General features: G+C 42.5%; 1 protein-coding gene across 3 annotated transcripts in view; it reads right to left on the bottom strand.

Annotated features, from left to right (window-relative positions):
* The window catches only part of LOC146860186 (dual oxidase 1-like), a 1,129,619-nt gene that overhangs the window by 90,152 nt on the left and 1,019,506 nt on the right, over positions 1-19,961 (bottom strand). For all 3 annotated transcript variants that reach the window (XM_085644023.1, XM_085644022.1, XM_085644024.1), the window contains 2 exons: positions 14,164-14,236; positions 11,022-11,111 (listed from right to left, as the gene is read on the bottom strand). In XM_085644023.1, coding sequence (XP_085500149.1) covers positions 11,022-11,111; positions 14,164-14,236 — 163 coding nt within the window. The remainder of the gene's footprint in view (positions 1-11,021; positions 11,112-14,163; positions 14,237-19,961) is intronic.

Below are 19,961 nucleotides of genomic sequence, written 5' to 3'. Positions count from 1 at the left end.
CCAACGGGTATCCTGGCGCTTGGAGACAAGATGATAAAAACACAATACGTGTTCAGTCAGCTAGACAGAAGAAGGTGCTATCTGTTCTTGGCGAAAAACCAGGTCTTGAGGCCCTTTCTGAAGCCCAACAAGGATCCGGCCAATCTCAATTCTCGAGGGATCTTATTCCAGAGGCATGCGGCTGCCGTGCTGAAGGCCCTGCCACCCATTCTCGCTAGTTTAGTTTTGGCGACGGAGACTAGTCCTTGATTGGATGAACGAAGAAGTCTTTTAGGTTCATACCAAGAGAAACGCTCTCGCAAGGGTAACGGCCCTGTATTGTGTAAAGCTTTATAGACCAGAACCAGAGATTTAAAGCTGATTCTGTCTTTTATGGGCAGCCAATGTAAATCCTTTAATGCCTGCTGCGCCGAAGAGTCACGTTGTCGGTTCAGTGCCAGTTTGGCTGCCGAAGATTGGATTCGTTGCAGCCTCTGTACAATATATTGGGGAGCACCCAAATACAAGGAGTTACAATAATCCAATCTACTTAGAATTACACTCTGGACCACCAAAGGCCTTGCCTCACTGGGTAGGAGTGGAAGAATTTGACGGAGGGCTCTTAGCAGGGACACGCAGGTACTAATCGTTTTGTTGGCCTGGGTTTGCATCTGGAGGTTCTCATCCATCATAACCCCTAGATTGCGAACTTTTTTAGCTGCTCCTATGGGGGGATCCCCCGGACGGAGCCTGAACTCGCCCTGGAGAGGGTTGGATATTCTAGCAGCATGACAGAACAGCAACTCCGTTTTCTCAGCATTCAGCTGTAGGGAGTTCGCTTTCAGCCAATCTGCCACCTGCCCCATGCATTCTTGAAAAGAACTCATGGGGACCGCGTCATCACCTTCAAAAGAGAAGAGCAGTTGAATATCGTCCGCATAATTGACCACTTCGATCCCGAATGATTTAATGAGGGGGATCAGTGGGCCCAGATATACATTAAAAAAGGATCGGACTGACTTCCGAGCCCTGAGGTACACCGAAAGGAACCGGGGACCAAGGAGAGATGAAGGGTGTCATCATAACTGCCTGTTGCCGGTCCGCTAAGTAGGAACGTATCCATTCTAGGGCACGTCCCTGGACCCCTAAACTTTCCAGTCTTGACAACAGTATAGTGTGACTAACCGTGTCGAATGCGACCGACATGTCTAGTAGTACCAATACTGAAGACTTTCCATTGTCGGCTCGCATACGAAGTTTGTCCAATACTGTTGTCAATGCAGTCTCTGTTCCATGCCCCGGCCGAAATCCAAACTGGTCCCTGTCCAGCAGCTGGTTCTCTTCCAGATAGTTCGACAGGGACTTGCTGACCACTTTTTCCAGAATTTTAACTGGAAACGGCAATAGAGATATGGGGCGAAAGCTGACAGGCTGCGTGGGGTCCAGGGAGGGCTTTTTCAACAGGGGAGTGACCATTGCCCGTTTCCAGCAGTCTGGTACTATTCCCTCGTTCAAAGATTGGCAACATATTTGTCGCAGACCAGGGAATAGTTTAGGGCCAAACTCCTTCCAGATCTTGTGGGGAAGGGGGTCAAGAGGCGAGCCAGATGAAATTTGCCGAGCTATAGTGCTAAAACTTTCCTCTGTGGGCGGTGAGAAGTGGCTCAGAAAAACATCCTTACTGACAGCCTCACTGATGGGAGGCATATCCCGTATACTGCAATCAAGGCCTCCAACAATTCTCGTGACCTTGTCAGTGAAAAAGGTGGCGACCTCATTACACAGGTTTTGCAAAGGCTTGATACTGTTGGCCATGCAGCCAGGGTTGCCAAGGTCTCTTACAATATTGAAGAGGGCCTTAGAGCCATTGGATGCCTGTAGGATAGAACTTGCATAAAATTGGGACTTTGCTTCCTTAATCGCCTGCTTATATTTAACTTGAATTGATTTTAAGGCGATTTCATCAGATTTTATGTAGGCCCTGCGCCATCTCCTCTCGGACTGCCGGCGGGCTGCACGTAGCACTCTCAGCTCCTTATTAAACCAGGGGGCCGAGGGTGTGTTTCTAATCTTAAGCTTTTTTCTAGGGATATGTTCTTCCAGGACATTATTGATGGAGTTACTATATCTCGTGTAACTTGCCTCGACTGTCTCCCCAGGTTTGAGGTTCGTCTGACAGGAAAGTAGGGGGGCTGGGCTAAGTTTAGACAGTTTCGCCCAGTCTCTCCCCCACCGATAGGTGGTTGGATTACTGCCCGTCCGCTTATTTCTCGGTAGAGTTATCCTGAACTGGATCAAGAAGTGATCAGTCCAGTTCAGCGGGTCAATACTAAGTACCTCTGTATCGGATAGCTTGGCAAAAACTAAGTCAAGCGTATTTCCTCCCTTGTGAGTCGGCTTATGAATAAGCTGCTGCAGACCGCAGTTCTCACAAGTTTGGTTCAGAGCCTTCAGGTGGTTCCCTAAGTTCCCTGTGTCCCACAGATTGAAATCTCCAAGGAGAAGCAGTCTGGAGTGTGAAAGAGCCAGAGTGGTAATGGTATCCAACAGGGTCTGATGGTGACAGTCCAGGCCCGGAGGCCTATAACAGACCATGCCTGACAGTATTTTCCCCTTGGGCTCCTGTAAAGAGAAACCCAAGAGTTCATACCCTGGTATATCATTTATCGCCAAAGGGACACAGTCCCATTTGTCTTTGAAGATTATCCCTACCCCTCCTCCTCTCCCCGACAAGCGTGGTTTCTGAAGGATTTTATAGCCTGCTGGGCATGAAAATCCCAACCCCACCAAGGAGTCCGGGGTGATCCAGGTTTCCGTAATGAATAGTAGGTCCAGGTCTCGGTCCTCCAGCAGGTCATAGATTTCCTGGTGATGTTTTATCAATGATCTGCTGTTGACCAACCCGCAGGTCAGAGCCTGCGGTGGAACCCCCACCTTTCCATTACCAATATTAAGCAGGGCCTCCCTTGAATAGTAAAGTCGAGCTGAGTTTAAACTGGCAGCGTTTATGGCGCTTGGCGCGGCCGGGGCGCGGACGGGCGCGGACGGGCGCAGACGGGCTTGCCTCTGGCGCGCCTCCGGCGCGCCACCGGCGCGCCCGCTGCGCGCGTGCGCTGCGCGCTTGCATTTCCCGTTAATATAGCCCCCAACCACTAGAGCGCGAACAATGATGGCGCCTGTTGATTGGCCTGAGCAGTGGAGTCTCGCTAAAAGCGAGTGAGGTAGTTATTTTTTAATGTGCGGGTAAGCGGACTGTGCAAAACTACAATTCAAATATTAACATGAAAAGTCTCCCAACACTCAACAATTTAAAAGCATTTATTAGCAGCAAGTTTCAGAGTAAAAAAGCGCAATGCTTGGCTTCAGACCCTCGCAGTCTGCCCCGAGTTAGAGATAGCGTTCAGCAGCAATGTCTGATCGTGTCAGCTGAAGGTCTCAGATCGTAGGCTGGCGCGCTTGCATTTCCCGTTAATATAGCCCCCAACCACTAGAGCGCGAACAATGATGGCGCCTGTTGATTGGCCTGAGCAGTGGAGTCTCGCTAAAAGCGAGTGAGGTAGTTATTTTTTAATGTGCGGGTAAGCGGACTGTGCAAAACTACAATTCAAATATTAACATGAAAAGTCTCCCAACACTCAACAATTTAAAAGCATTTATTAGCAGCAAGTTTCAGAGTAAAAAAGCGCAATGCTTGGCTTCAGACCCTCGCAGTCTGCCCCGAGTTAGAGATAGCGTTCAGCAGCAATGTCTGATCGTGTCAGCTGAAGGTCTCAGATCATCTCAGACCATCCCTCAGTTGCCTCCGGTTGGGGGCCGTGGGGTACCTATGGTGACACCCTGTTAATCGCTGCACTGTGTGGCAGGAACCATGAGGTGGGGTGCAGGGATTAACAGAAACTCCCATTTTTCAATGGGAGCTTGTGCTGCAATCGATTTCCGACCGCAAGCACAAGCTCCATTAGAGAAATGGGAGCTTGCGACCGCACCATGTGCGGTCACCTGTAATTGCTATGGTGGGACTGGCGACCAGAGGTCAGTCACCCCGAGACAACAACGGTGTCCCAACATCTTAATCATGGCCTAAATGTTTCTAGTGGGCCATCAGCACTTATTGTGCCAGACACTTAAGGAACATGTCTCAGGTCTGGTATTGTAGCCTGAATGTAGTTTTAAACTGCAATTTCGACTTGGCATTAAAACCCTGTTTCCATGCTTTAAACTCCCCTTTCATTACACTGAACTGATGCTCTATAGGACTGCTTCCCTGCTAGGTTTCCACCCTGTTGCCCTACTCTTATGCTGCCTTCTACCTGGGTACAAGGACTGGAACTTTATCTGTTCCAGGACCTCCAGAGTGAATCACAAAGGCTAATTTGCTGGCTTCCTGTTCAGAGCCACGGAGACACAAAAGGTTTCCTCCATCTTGAACCCGTACCGGGACCCAACAAGAGTGAGTCCTGAGCCTTCAAATAGTGCCCCTCTAGTCCTGGACCCTTGGAAGTGGTGCTAACGGTACCCAAATAGCTACAATCCAAAACTGAGTGCTTAGATAAATTTTGGCTCAAAAGTGCTCTGAGGACTATCCTCCCGAAGTGCATTGCCAGTCAGATTGACTTCGCAGCTTCTTCTGCTATGTTCTTCTCCCCAGCAGTGAATCTTCTTCAGTTGTCCTTCACCAGAGGGGTATTTGACTTTGTGGAACAGTCTTCGGCTACAGCCCTCTGCCTCCTCCTGCTGGACAGGAAATCTTCACTGCGGCTTCGACCCAAGGCTATCTGACAATGACACTCCTTCCTTGTACACCTCCTCCTGCAGCCTTTCCCTGCAGAACTTTACCATCTGAGTAACTTTTTCTCAGAATTTCTTCTTAGTCTGAATGTAGGTACAGACTATGCCCAATCTACTTTGTGTGTCCGAACTGAACTCCATCGCGGTAAGTCACATTTTTCAACTTTGACCCAGTCTCACAAGACTATATGTCAAAGGTTGGCACTTTCATATTTTAGGCACTAGTTTGTACTAACATCTTTAGAAATGTATAACTCCAGTTCTGGATATTTGTCATTTTGATGTCAAATAATTTATTAGAACTTACTGTATTTTACTAAATTGGTTTTCGATTTTTATTGTGTTCTGTTGACTTTATTGTGTGCTGCAAAATACTTTATACAATGCTTCTAAGCTAAGCCTGACTACTTTATGTCCCAAGCTACCCAGGGTTAAGCACAGGTTAATTTAGTGACTTTTTGAGGTTCACCCTGCAAGGGATTGTGGCTGTTGCTTGACCAGGGCTCACACCTCAGTCAAACAACAATCCAATAAATAAACAAGTGTAAAATATCATTATTGCTACCACGTATTGGGTCATGTTGCTTATGAATATTAAAAATGTATCAATTGTTCGCTCCCAGAAGGGTTCATTTCAAAGGTGCAGAAAAAAAAAACAATCCTATTCCAGACGTCACATATTTCAGAAAGAGTTAAATAATGCCTTAGCATCTTTTGAAATTAAATGCGTTTAAAATACAATGGATTCTAAATGGCACTAATGGTCCTGTGCATTAACAAACTATATGAAACAGGTAAATGCTAAAGGTTGATGATCACATTTCAGAAACAGCAACAGTACAGAAGTTCTATGTATAATAATCATGTTAGTCCGCTAATGCCTTTAATTAAATATTCATGTATCCCAGTCTAGTACGACATGTTGCAAGGATTTGTCTCAATGAGCAAACTTTTACCATAAAATGTAATTCCTTGTAATGAGATCATAACAAAGGGGTAAAATAACAATTTAGCAACAAACATTATCTAAAGTGTGTCTAAATCCCTTTGTAATATGATTTACTATAGGAGAATCAGAATCGGCAGGACTGTGCAGCTATAATCATAATTCATTGAAATGTGCAGCTAATAATTATGTAATTTGCTTAGTTGATTCATTGTTTTATTTATTTTACTTTTATTTGTTATTAAAAATGTATATTTTATTTTTGAGTTGTTTAGTTAGTAGTTTTTAATTTAGAAAGCGGTTTTTGGGTACATAAGTGAATAGGATAAAAAGTGAATTAAATTATACGTTCTTGTTTTTTAATGTTAATTTTCTTTTTACAGTAACTTAAATATTGAATTTGTTATAAAATAATGTAAATGTGTTAATTGATTGTTATTTCATTTACATTTGGTTCTTGATATTTGATTAAGATTTAATTTTTCTATAGTTTAATTAGTAATTCACATTTTAGTAGTGGGCAGTATTTGTACAGGAATGGGAAGTTATTTAAACAGCTTTATCGATAAATGTTAAGTTATTTAAATATTCAATTATTAGATCATTATGTACATTTTGTAATTAATTATTTGCATGCAAATTATTGTTTTATTTTCATATGTTATTAATTGAGTAATACATGTATTTAATAAACATCTTTGCATTATTGGTGTATTTATTATATTTTAATTGTTTTTGATGTTTGTGGCTTTATATTGGGCAGAAGGGAAAGGAGTGAATTTATTACATTTTTATATTAATTTATTTAATGTTGGTCATTTAAACAAAAAATATGTATATAGTATGTATTCATTTTAAATGTTTTAAAAAAATGTAATGTTAGGTATTTAAATGTGTTTTTTTCAAAATGACAGTGAATGGGATCGGCATATGTAAGCACTCTGAAGTCCAACACTTTGCTATTGTTACTTAGATTGGATTGGGAATAGTTTCTCTAACCACTCCCATGCCCATGTCCAATACACTCCCTACTCTTGTTTAGATTGGAGTGGGAACAGTAAATGTAACCACTCCTAAGTTCATCACTTTCCTTACTTTTTCTTAGATTGTAATTGGGATAATAAATCTAATACCTGCAAAGTCCAACACTTGCCATACTGGTGCTTAGATTGGATAATAAATTAGATTTCTCGGAAATCAACACCTTCTCTACTGTTGTTTTAGTTGGGGTGGGAATAATAAATCTAACCCCTCCGAATTCTAACACTTTCCCTACTGCTGCTTAGACTGGAGTGGGAATACTAAATCTAACCTCTCTGAAGTTCCTTAGTTTTTGATGCTCTGGAGTGCGATTATCGTATATTTAAAGATCTTTTTATTAAGGTTTCATAAGACCAATTCAGCAACATATAAGGCCTGATTAGGATGGGGGGGGGGAACTCACGTCTGCCTGCCATCCTAACGGAGATGGAGACCACCCAACATAATGTGAAGGTCCTACAGAACAAATTACAATGCGACCGCCACCGGGTTTCCTTTGAGGCGGGTGCCACTGGATGCAGCACCCGCCACAATGGAAAAAGGGGATGTGTAACACATCCCTGTACTACATGACAGGCACCATGCATAGCCTGTCACTTGGTGAAGGGATCTATTGAGGGCACCATAAGTGCCCTCCACACCCACAATCAAGGGAACGGGATGACGGGGGCCCGCTACGGGCCCCCAATGTCTATCCCCGCCAGCCTTTCCATGGCAGGTGAACCACCATGGAAAGGCTGGCGGGGCGGGAGCATCATAATCTCTATGGCAGTGCCAGGTAGGCACTGCCACCATTTTGGGGATAGGTAGGCCTCAGACGCGCTGGCGGGCTTAAGGAGCCCGTCGGATGTGTGGTTGTCAGAGTTTCCGACCGGCACAGAACTGGCCGCCATTGTGATTTGGCTGATGGACAATGGCCTTACAATGGCGGTTTGACCGCTGCCGACAGGCTGTCGGTGGCGGTCTTGCCGTGATCATTATGAGGCCCTACAGACACTAAAAAGAAAAAAAAAAAAGAAACAGACGCATATGCAAGTGCATACATATATATGGACCACAACGCAACATGATAAATTATATTCATGAGCAAATAGGGATTAATAAAAAGTACATAAATCATAAACTTAATTTACAACAGTTCTTCATCCATTGCTTGGAATTGAGCTAGTCCATCTAGTGGATTGGAACAGTAAACATAATCTGAGCAAGGTGTAATACTTTTCCGATTTTTTCTTAATTTGGAGTTACATTACTTATTTTTGCTACTATTGTTTATTTTTGATTGTTGTTTTTCTAACACATTTATTTTTCTAATGTGTGTATTTTTTGTACTTTATGTACTTTATTTAAAATCAATTTGTTGTAAAATATGTTTCTGGTAATATATGTTTCTTACTTATTATTTTTGTTACTATTAATATTATTCATGTAATTTTCAATTGCTTCAATATTGGTTTGCTGTATTTAAAAAAAATGCAAATGTTATAAACTTGGTATAATTAATTCAAAATTTTAATATTTTAATTTTAATATTTAAATTAGGTTACATGTATTTATTCTCCAAGAACATTTAGGGCCCGATTCACAGAACAAACTTAAGACAAAATCCTAAACTTAGTACCATTTTGGTATTCACAGAATGCACTTACTACTTCTGGTATTCACAGAATGAACTTACTACTTTTGCGATTCACAGAATAAACTTACTACTTTTGCTATTCACAGAATGGATTTACGACTCCTAACTTTACGTCCGCACTCGGGCCGGAAATTCCGGCCCGGAGGCGGAGCTTCCGGCCCGGAGGCGGGGTTCCGGGCCGGAGGCGGAGCTTCCGGCCCGGAGATGGGGGATTCCGGAATCCCCCATCTCCGGGCCGGAAGCTCCGCCTCCGGCCCGGAACCCCGCCTCCGGGCCGGAAGCTCCGCCTCCGGGCCGGAATTTCCGGCCCGAGTGCGGACGTAAAGTTAGGAGTCGTAAATCCATTCTGTGAATAGCAAAAGTAGTAAGTTTATTCTGTGAATCGCAAAAGTAGTAAGTTCATTCTGTGAATACCAGAAGTAGTAAGTGCATTCTGTGAATACCAAAATGGTACTAAGTTTAGGATTTTGTCTTAAGTTTGTTCTGTGAATCGGGCCCATGGGTTGGTGTTCACTCATGGGCTGATGGTACCCTCATTTCTATCACATTTGTCAGTAATAACTCCACTATCATAAATCTGCAGATTATCGTGATTAAATTAAAGCCTTGATGAGTCAAAAAGTCATCAAACGAAATAACAGAAAATCAGATTTTATGATGTTTGGCCAAAGGTAGGCATAGCCTACCCCCTCTTCCTATTCCCTGATATCCTAGGGCAAACCTTGGCAATCTCCGCAAAGGTGAAAAACCTAGGTGCCACCATTGATGTTGACACTTCTCTCAACACCCAAGTCAGCAAAGTAGTCTGCAGTTGTTACCACCATATAGTCAAACTGATATCCATTCTCTCTCTTTATTAGGCACCCATTTGGGTCACTAATAATGCCAGACTTCGCCATTATACCAGCCTTCTAGTCACTGAGATTAGTTGTCTGCAGATGATTCAGAATGAAGACATTAGATTAATAAAGGGTTTGGGGAAGAAAGCTAATGCTTCACACACAAGGTCTCAACATTGTCTCCCTGCACATAACAAAATACATTTAAAACTTGCTTGTATGATGGACAAATATACATGCACCTGACTAGAGTCATCTAACCCTATCTACACTCCTATTTGCTTTAATTAAAGTCCATAAGTGGGCATGCACTGTTCAGGTCTACCAGCTATGCTTTCTTCTGTATAGCTGTGAAAATACCTCTTAAGAAAACACAATGACTAGTTCCAAGAAACCCAATGGGGTTGCTGGGAACAGGGGGTCCGAGAACAGCATGATCCCTGGGAAATCATGTAGGAGAAAGGGCAGGAAGAAGGAGAATGGGAGAATTTAGGCTGCTGGTCATTGCTAGCCTCTGCACAGATAGATTAAGAGAGCCTTCCTAGTCAGATAAACAGAGAGACAATCAGAGCAATGCCTTGATGGAAGGAATATAAGAATTAACAGTTGTAGTGGCCAGTTGTCCTGCAACTTCTTAGCTGTATGATTCCTAGTTTGTAGTTATTTTTCCATTGTTCTTTTTGCATGCACCTTTATTGTATTCGGCATTTTCTCCTTGCTTCCTACCCTCCGCAGGCCACTACCGGATGTATGTGCAGATACTACTGTGGTACAGACTCATTGACTCTGCTCAACTGTTGTATAAACTTGCTGGCGTCCTCCTGTGGTGCTCTCCAGTTTCAGCATTTCTCGGCTACTTTACCATTCATGCACCTGTCTACATTCAGCTCAGTCTCCAAGTAGCAAAGGGGATCCCTGCACTCCTTGGCTCGTTACTGGCATCCCTCTGACGAGACATAGTAATTCCAGGGCTGTATAACAGTATATGCTTGAGCATGGTGTGTGCCTATTGGCATCTTCTCTATAATCCAGCCATACATAGATTGTGGTGACGAGTGTGAAATTGATGCCCTTTTGCTTGACAAAATGTACCTACCAGAGACATTTGTACTTCATCGCTGAGAATCCGCCTGCTGTGTTGTCTTTCTCCATACCCCCACCTCCATGCACCTACCTCAATGGAGATTGTGGAGCTCCATTTCAAACCACTCTTGTGACCAGGTGTCTCTCTGAGGGTGGAGGTGTAGGGCATGGCACTGGAATCCAGAGGTTTGTATTCCTAGCACACATCCCCACAGGTGCAGAGTATGCCAGAACGATAGATATATAGATCCCTGTAATTTTCAATTTACATTGCAATAGGTAACCAGGATCTTTGATACACTCACAGAGAGTTGCCCTACCTAAAAAATTGCCTGTATAGTGCGAACAGTAAATAAAATATTTTACGTTAAGGGATACATAACTGCCTGAAAATGTGCCACTTTTGCAAATATGGCCATTAATGTAGCAATACTTTAATTTTTTATAAATTTGAAGTACAACGTTTGTGACATAGGACCAGTAGCCACAGACACTAAAGTTCACATTTGTGTCTGTGAACCGACTCTTAAAAAGTGAATTAAAAATCATGAATATTTGTTGCGCCTACGTCTTTTGAATTATTTTTTAGCTGTATTACATTAAGAAAAAATAAATATTATGATATGACTGCTGTTGATGTTTTTTTAGTTTGATGTTTTTGATATTATCATGCATTGTTGATGTATAAACATTTAGGGAAACCTACCGGCTCCTGCCAAATCTCCTCCGTAGTGGTTCCTGTCCATGCAGCTCTGTTGGGGACTTGCTTTTATCTGCTTCCTCCTCTATGGTAATCCTAATAAAAGGGCGGTTTATTTGAATTAGCATTTAAAGCAGCAAGATGTCATTTTTCAGAAAGAAAGGTCTGACAGGCAAATTTCAATTCTATTTCACAGAAATGAGACCGCATAATCAAAATGGAAAAAAAAAATCTTTATTGCTCATTTGTTTTTTTATCATAGGCTAATGCATTCTGGTCAATCATTACAATATTCTGTGCAATTTGCCTAAGAGGACTTACATTGAGTCTGGTGTTCCACGGACGGCCAGACTAGTGGGGGCGCGGTGGTGGCAGTCTTCTGACCAGCCTAATAGGACCAGGGTGGTCTGACTGCCCTGGGACCACTGCAACCGCCAGGGATCAGAGATCACTCGCAGTGGCGCAGCAGTCTTGAGGATGCAATATGCTTGGCGAGGCCGCTGCCTGCTCTTAAAAATATTTTCTCACATACTCACAAAGGGGAAGGAGTCCCCATTTGTGAGTGATTTTCCCCCTGTGAGTGTTTTGCGGCCGCAATTGCGGTTACAAAACAATTGCACATGGCATGATGACTCGCTATCAGGAAGGGACGCCCCTTCCTAATAGCGGGAGTCGCAAATGCTATTTTTCGAGTCAGTGACTCGCATAAATAGCATTTGTACATGCCATTACACCTTTTTGCGATCGCAAACGGGAGGATCACGCTGGGCCACAAAAAAGGGTCTTAAATCTGGCCCTAAGTGCCTTTTGCATTGCTGGGCGGCTTAGGATAGCAAAACATCAACACTAATCAAATTATCACCCGATAAACAATATTTAAATTTCTTTGGATTATTAAACCTGCCCAATTCCTTCATTTATGTTATGCTGCCTTACTCCCATACATACATGTATTATTCTCAATTGCCTAGGTCTTTGGTCAATAGCCTATTAATCCTATTGTTTACTGTTCCCAAATTTCCAAGGCAGAAATCCTCCTTCGAAGTTGCATATGGAATTGTATCCTTATTATCTTTATACAAGTTTAAGGTCGAACTCTCATTTATTATAGACTTCAATTTACCTGCAATCATAGCTGCATGGTTCCCTCATGATCCCTACCACTTTAAAGGATACCTAGATAAATAAACATCCTTTTGAATATAGTTTCATTATCTTGTCCTAGCTCGGGGGAAAGTTGGTTACTAGATAAGACCAATATCTGGCACTGCCGTGAGCAAACTCGAGCCACCATGTGAAGCGTGATGCGATACTGCAGATTGAAGTGGAGGGCAGTGAACACACCAAGAGGAGAAACACTATAGAATCTTAAGTCATGATACTGAACTTCAACGCTGGTTTAAGGATGCGGATGACATCTGCAGGGAATCAGGATAGAAAAGATTTGCCAAATGAGTTTCTTGTTCCATTTGGCTGGAAGCTTATAGGGCTAATACAGCTGGAGACTCCAGTGAACAGATGCAGGAAGAGAGTCTGGCATCTGTATCAGGGCCTGAGTGCATCACAGCCAGAGCCTCAGTTCTTCTCCAATGATTCAGTGAAGGTGGCATCTGCCATTGGGCTGTGGCCTGACTACAGTTGTTTCTTGAGAACAGGAGGCATGTTATATCTTTTGGTGAGTTCTCCTCTAAAGAACAAAACCCTGATTTAGCAGGTTCCATGGAGCTCAGCATTGAGTCCAACCCTTTTCAATGTCTATTTATCTCCTCTAATGAATGTTATTGACTCCTTTGGTATTTTGTCTACATCATATGCCAACGATACCCATTGGTTTTGTCATTAGACACTCACATACCCATACAGCCAGTCAGACATCCACTCACACACTGATGAAGACAGGCACACAGCCAGTCAGGTGACATATGCTAGAAATAGTATCAGAAATAATAGTCATTTAACTTATGCAGTAGCTTAGTATATATCTTTAAGTCTCAGAAACCTCTACAAAACTCAGTGATGTCATCAGTGATGTCACTGACCACGTCATCAGTGATGTAAAATGTGCATTGCGGGGGCTTAAGTTATAGTTAGCTCAGGTAACTATAACTGCTGAATTTCTATGGTTTTATGCGTGTGAAATCTGAGCCTAACTATAACATCCCAGTAACCCTTTTTTTATCCTGCATATACACATATATATATATATTCATATGTAAATAGCTATATAGAACTTCCACAACCATAATGATCGTGAAGCCTACACTGTTTTGCAGGTTTGGAATATCAGACAAATCTAATGAAAATTATTATGTGGAGGTATATTCCGTAGATGACATTATGAATATAAGTTGCAATGGAGTAGATTTACAAACAAATACAATTCCCTGTAATGATGAAACAGTATTGCTTCTATGTCCATGTTCGAGTTGGGAGATTAAAAAATAATATAATAATAAGAAAATGTTCTCTACTAATGTGTGTGTGTGTCTGTGTGTGTGTGTGTGTATATATATCTACATATAGATATATATATACATACACACACACCAGATTAATGACAGAATAAACATAAGCTATTGTACTGCATCAATGGGTAATGAATCCCGATAAGATTGATCTTATGAAGTGTTGTGAAAGTTCTATAACATCAAGCCTGTACTCTTTCTATGTTCATGATTTAGCTGGATTTTCTCTGTCTTTGCTGTTCATACATGGTTGTGATCAAGGTGTTTTACTGAAATGTGTGTTAAGCTGTTGATTCAATAATAATTGTTGATATAACAATAAACTGCAAGGCCAGGGACCTATGGTTGTGCCATTTATTCACTTTGGCAGTAATGGATGTTTTTCACATTTCATGGGAGGAGTGGTGAAGCCTTTGTCTTTTCAGCAAGAAAGTGTATGGCTCTCACTTTGTTTTTCCACTAAAACAAGGGTGGCATTTAATGCATCCAATACTGCTCCCAAAAACTTCACTCTTTCACACTACAGTTGTTCTTGGTTAGTTTGAGATTCTTCCATTAACATAGAACTTATTTTACTATGATCCCTGACAGCAGAACGTGTTCATCCTGTTTGCTCTGCCATCAATGTGTGTCCTATGTACAGTGTTTGGAACATTCATAGTGTATGATGTCTGATTCCATACCTATGTATGTCATCCGTGTTTAAAAAGGAGACTCTTCTGCACATCTGATTGAGCACTTCAGGTACTTCGACACCTGCCAAGACAAGAAAAAATGTTTTAACATTCAAAGCATTGAGTTGATGCGTTCCTGGTGACCGATTAGTAATTTATTGCTGTGTACATTTACAGAAGACATCAATATCTCAATTCTCTTTGATGGGTAAATTAGAACAAGCGGTGACAAAGCAAATAGGTCTGGCTTAGCAGTGTTCTGACTTGATGAAAGTTAGATTTTTTTTTAAAGATTGTGAAATAAAGTTTAGGAAAAAAAAGTATTAAACTGTGTACTTTAGTATGGAAAGAAGAATAAAACAATCTTTGAAAAACGATTTCCAAAGATTAAAAATATAACAGATTTTTAAAAGTGTTCGAAATTTGTAAAGATATCACAATAGAAAACATTAAACTATAAATGTAAGTAGTGCATCATAAACAGGCACATACTCCAAAAACATATGTTGTCGTGGTATATTTCAATATTGATCTTGCGATTTCATTAATACTTGTAGCAAATGCCATATAATTCATGCAGTCACTACTTAGGTACACAATCAAATGGAAACAATACAATGGAATGCATGCACATAGGTTAGTTTTTCAAGCATATGTTATTAAAAACGTAGAATTAAGGATTTTTATAATCACCCACACAGTGCTACTGGTAATTTTAATTTATATACGCATTTGAATAAAAGAGGACAACGCTCTTTAAAGACTTGTAAAGAGATTTAATGTATGTTAGATTGAAAGGACTGTAGGGAATCCAAGTCAATGGAGTTTTGTAATTATTCACAAAAACGTTTATAAGTACAGGACGTGGCACTACAGGAGCATGCTTTTACAATGCCAGAAGGACCCAAATCCGTCCGTCATCACTCTGGAACTGGAATCAAACGACCTCCAGTCATCGGTTCCATTCCAGGAATAAGGATGCGACCGAACCCTGTTTGGTCGCAATCCTATACTTTGCTATGGGAGCATGCATTCCGAATGGAATGCATGATCTCATAGCAAAATGCAGTTCATCCCGGCACCCCGAGGCAGGCACCGAGTGCCTTGCACCCATAGGGGCCCTGCTGGGGCCCGCAAAGCTGTTTCCTACTGCCTCTTTGTACCGTAAAGCTCACATCTTATCACTTCACAGGTACCTAAGAGAGAAATGCTTTTAACTTGTTCAGTCCCTGTATATAACAGATATGAATACACTGTAAGAATGTCAGATGTGTTGGTCGCCCAGTATTTACACAAATAATTTAAATACCACTATTTAGTGTTATTTCTATTATAGTGCTTTAGCACTACTTATCCCAATGCAGAGTGTCAAAGTGCTTTATATCACACGTACAGATTATACATTGACAATAAATCATATGAGTGTACATCAATATAAAGGATGTGTTACATAAGACAGTGAGGGTTACAAGATGTAGGAGCCACATGTACTTTGTACCTCACTGTGCTATATTAGAAGGATTACAATTTATGAACTGCAAACTACAAAATGATCTGTCTTAAAAATATTAGCCCACTTGCCCATTTACATGAAATAAAAATATGTCATCTGCGTGTTACATAATGTGCTTTGCATGAGACATATTAACCCTCTATGCTACTTTGATTCAAAACTACGACTAGGCAAAACACAGATCTCTCCAGCAAATACGTTATCCTTCAGAGTTTTTTTACGATTATTATTATTCACTGAGATTTAGCTGGCACACAAAGATCTTCACAGCAGATGCCTTAACCCCATAAGATATTTTAAAATACATACATTGCAACCAAACAAGCAGAACGTTTCTCCCTGTTGTCAATATCTTTGTGTCAAGGTTTAAAAAAAAAATGTATACGTTTCGGCCCAGATTTTGCATCGGGATTGTGTCTATATTTTGACACAACCCCAGTGCTAAATCTAATTTGTTGAATATTGTAATGCACTCAAATGTATTCATGATAGACTTGCTAAACATATGTGAGGTTTTAAGATCTGATGTCACTTTCTGTGAGGTCAGAGGTTGGGATGCCACTTCCTGTGATGCCACATGGGATGTCATGCTCCGTGAAATCACACACGGTGATGTCACACCCATTCTGTCTAACTTGGTGGGTCCCCCCCACTTCTTTTTCCAGGACTTGGGCAATATGTGTATAGAAATGTTCCACAAAACACTGGCAATTGAAGGAAATTATTTAGAAACATTGGCACTTTCTGGTACAAGATTTAGAAGTACCGTAACCACCGCAAATAACCTTTAATAAACCGCCCAACATTGGTGATTTATTTACAAAGTCACGCTGTTCTCTGCATTTAAAAATTGCAGCACTGAAGGGATGTGGTTACCTCTCCCGCAGCATGTTTTTAAGTCGAGCGTGAGCCAGAGCTCAAGCGCTGCTCTGTGAAGAGCTGTGGTAGTTCAGTATGAAGAGAAGCTTCACCCACTCCTCTGCCCTTATTTTTCATTGGTAGTGCTGTATAGTGTGGTTGTCTGAAGTGTAAGGATAGAAACATGTTAGTTGTGATACTTGGTAGGCGGGGTTGTATGTAGAAACAGTATTTGCCCTGATTGCCAGTGCAATGTTCGGGTTTCCTTTACCATTCTCGTAGAGGGTGCTGCTTCACAAAGGGCACTGCTGCAGCTGAGTTTTTGATGCTTGCACTACATAAATACATTGTTATGTTTAGAAGGTGATTATATGAGGCAAAGGAAATAATTAAACATAAAGCCTCCCGTTGTGTGAAATTCATAATTCACAGGGATGTATGAATGTGTGTATGTGGGAATTGTGTGGCTCAAATCCATCTATGCTACACCATCCTGGGTAGTCAGAGAGGGGGCGATATAAAGGCGGAGGGGGTAACAGACGACAGAAATGGTGGCGAGGCAGAAGGGAGTGGCGGCAGGGCAGACGGAAAGACACAGTGGCCATGAAGTAGATTATAGGAAAATAACTAACGGGTGTAAATGATCCCCCTGGAAAATCTCTGCTTCTTGTGGAATAAAACTAGCCAGTCACACAGTAACCTTGTCTATCCCAGCCCATACCATGTATTGCCCCTCACAACATTCACTCACCAGAGCTCCGTTTAACACGTCATAACGAATATATGACGTTACATCGCGGTGTTTACACTGCTATGCCTTTACAACACAGGCATTACAACGCAAGTCGTTACAATGACTTGCGCTGGAGGGTGCTGGATTTAGGAACAGTATGATTTACTATTCCAACTCCAGTCTACGTACCGTAGGGAAGGTGTTGGAATAGTAAATCATACTATTGCTTAAGTTAGAGCGCCATCCAGCACAAGTCATTGTAATGGCTTGCGTTGTAATACCCGCGTTGTAAAGGTATTGCGGTGTAAACACTGCAATGTAAATGATGCTTCCCCATCATAACATACCACGTGAGAGCTTATCTTGGAAGTTAAATGCACAGTGCAATATGTGCAGCGTGGACTTGGAAGAGCGAGTCTGTGTTTTGGCGCTTGCTGATCAGTGCTAATGTAATTTTGCATTGATCCCTTTGGGCAAAACTCTTGTCGAAATACCAAATTACTTGTGTGCTTTCTGTCTATTGTGCCTCAGCAATGCAGTTTTTTGCATTCCACCCCATTGTAAACTGCTGTCTCAGGTACCTGAAGTGTGCCGTCCGCGCATTCCCGTTTTTGCCTGGCACCATAAGTTTACAAAAAAGCCTCTCAACAGTTGTGTGGGTTAATGCACCTGTTGCAGTAATTATTGTGTGACCTTAGTCTGCTCCTACACAGTCTGAGAAACATAGTGATGAGTAGTAGTAAAATACGTTATCTGAAGCACCAACGCACATTGGCTGTGACATCAAGCACTATACAATAATTACTAAATATTGTACCACTTTCCAATCCTCCCCTCAACACGTCAGATTCCTTCGCATATTGCATTTGTATTATTTTTGCATTCTATAGCGCCTACTTCTCCTGACGCGGTGTTGAAGCGCTTTGCACTTGAATGTTCTGGACTGTGACTGCACGTTTGTTGTATTACAACCGTGAACCGAAAGGCATCCGCTTTTATTGGTGTTATACTCTAAGTTGTATTATTATTATTAATTCTGGATATCTTGAGGTGTGCAGTTGAGCCCTGAGGAGCCTGGAAGAGACTGGGGGCACCAGGCATAAGGATTTCAGTGTTTACGATTATAAAAGAGGTGACCATAATCTCAGGGGGCCTCACCAACTTTGAAATGGGGTATCTTGATTCTTATGTTTTATTTATGAGTGTAATACACAAAAGCAAAAATTATTGCAGTACCTTAAATGATAAAACTTTATAAAATACATTTACTGATCAAGTTGCTTGTCTAATATTGGAACATACAACACATGACACACCCCTCGTAAAATGTCTTGTTCGTGTTTCACCTGCGGTTCTGAACACACATTGGGTCAGATTTAGGGATCTGTTCCTTATTGACTCAAAATAGCCCCCTCTGTGTTCAGCACTAGGCTTTGAATGACTGTTTGTAACTGACAACCGTTAGGGGCCCTAGAAAGGACTGCCCCTGCCGCCTGGGGTATAACACGGGGCATCAGTCTGCACGTCCATCTCAGGGGGCACTTAATACACCTGTCATTATTGTTGTGGGGCGCTTCCTGGGCCCTGGTTGCCTATCGCGCTAATAATAATGAGGCCCACGCATTGCTAGTATTGGGAATGACCTCGCCCGCGAGCGGGCGGTCCCTTTTATTAGATCCCCACAGGCCACGCCTGGCCTGCGGATGCAGTGCCGCGGTCTGGTCATCGACTAGACCGCTAACTATTACATCCCTATCCAACTTGGTCAATGAAACAAAACAACTTAAACTGTTCAGACAGTTCAAACACATAGGTGTTGGTACTTGGTGGACTCCACTTGCGGTGGCCGGATGTCCTCAGCAGGCAAAGTCCTTCAGGCGCTGACTCGGACGAGGGTTCGGTCTCAGGCTGTACCTTTGTGGGCAGCCCTGCAGCCGCGGGCTGTTGGGAGTCCCGCTCTCTGGCGCTGAACCGGACGGCGTCACAGTGCTGGTCTCTGTGGTCTCTGGTGCTTGGGTATTTGTACCGTCTGGTTGTTTATCAGCGGGCCTCCCAGGGTGTTCTGTTGGGACTTCTTTGAACCATGAAACATTCCGGGACACCTCCTCTCCTCTCCTCTTTGAGCGGTTACCATGGTCCCACGGTTTGCGGTAACTGTCCAGGTCCTCGGTTCGTAGTTCGTTTTGAACTTCCCTCCAGGGAGACGGTCTTGCAGAAGGACGGTAGCCCCCGTGCAGAGTGTTCTTGGTGTGGCCAGGCGACGGAGGCTTACTTGTTGGTTCCGGCGGACTCTCCGGTCTTGCGCGTTCTCGGCCTCAAAAGGGGGATGGTGACCCCCACGGGCATGTGGGAAGTAGATCTCTTCTTGGGCCATGGAGCATCAGTGCCCACGGGCTCCTCTGGGTGGTGCAGTAGGGTGTGCTCCGGTATAACTACAAGAATTCATGGAGCCTTTTTTCCGGGTCCACTTGTTCAACTCCTGCTATGCGAAACATCTTGTCTAGCATGCGCATAAAGCGTTCAATGTCGCCATTGGCTTGTGGCCACTGAGGGGTTACTCGTCGGTGGTGTATTCCTCTCTGTCTTAGAAAAGTGGCAAACTCGGCACCTTGAAATGGTGGTTCATTGTCGCTGCGTATCTCGTGGGGGAACCCGAACATAGCAAACACTTTTTCCAGGATGGGTCCCACGTGGTTGAATGCC

This window comes from Triturus cristatus, chromosome 3_1 (genome assembly GCF_964204655.1).
Source record: "Triturus cristatus chromosome 3_1, aTriCri1.1, whole genome shotgun sequence".
NCBI lineage: Eukaryota > Metazoa > Chordata > Amphibia > Caudata > Salamandridae > Triturus > Triturus cristatus.
Note: the sequence above shows the minus strand (reverse complement) of the source record. Positions and strands in the feature narration are given on the sequence as shown.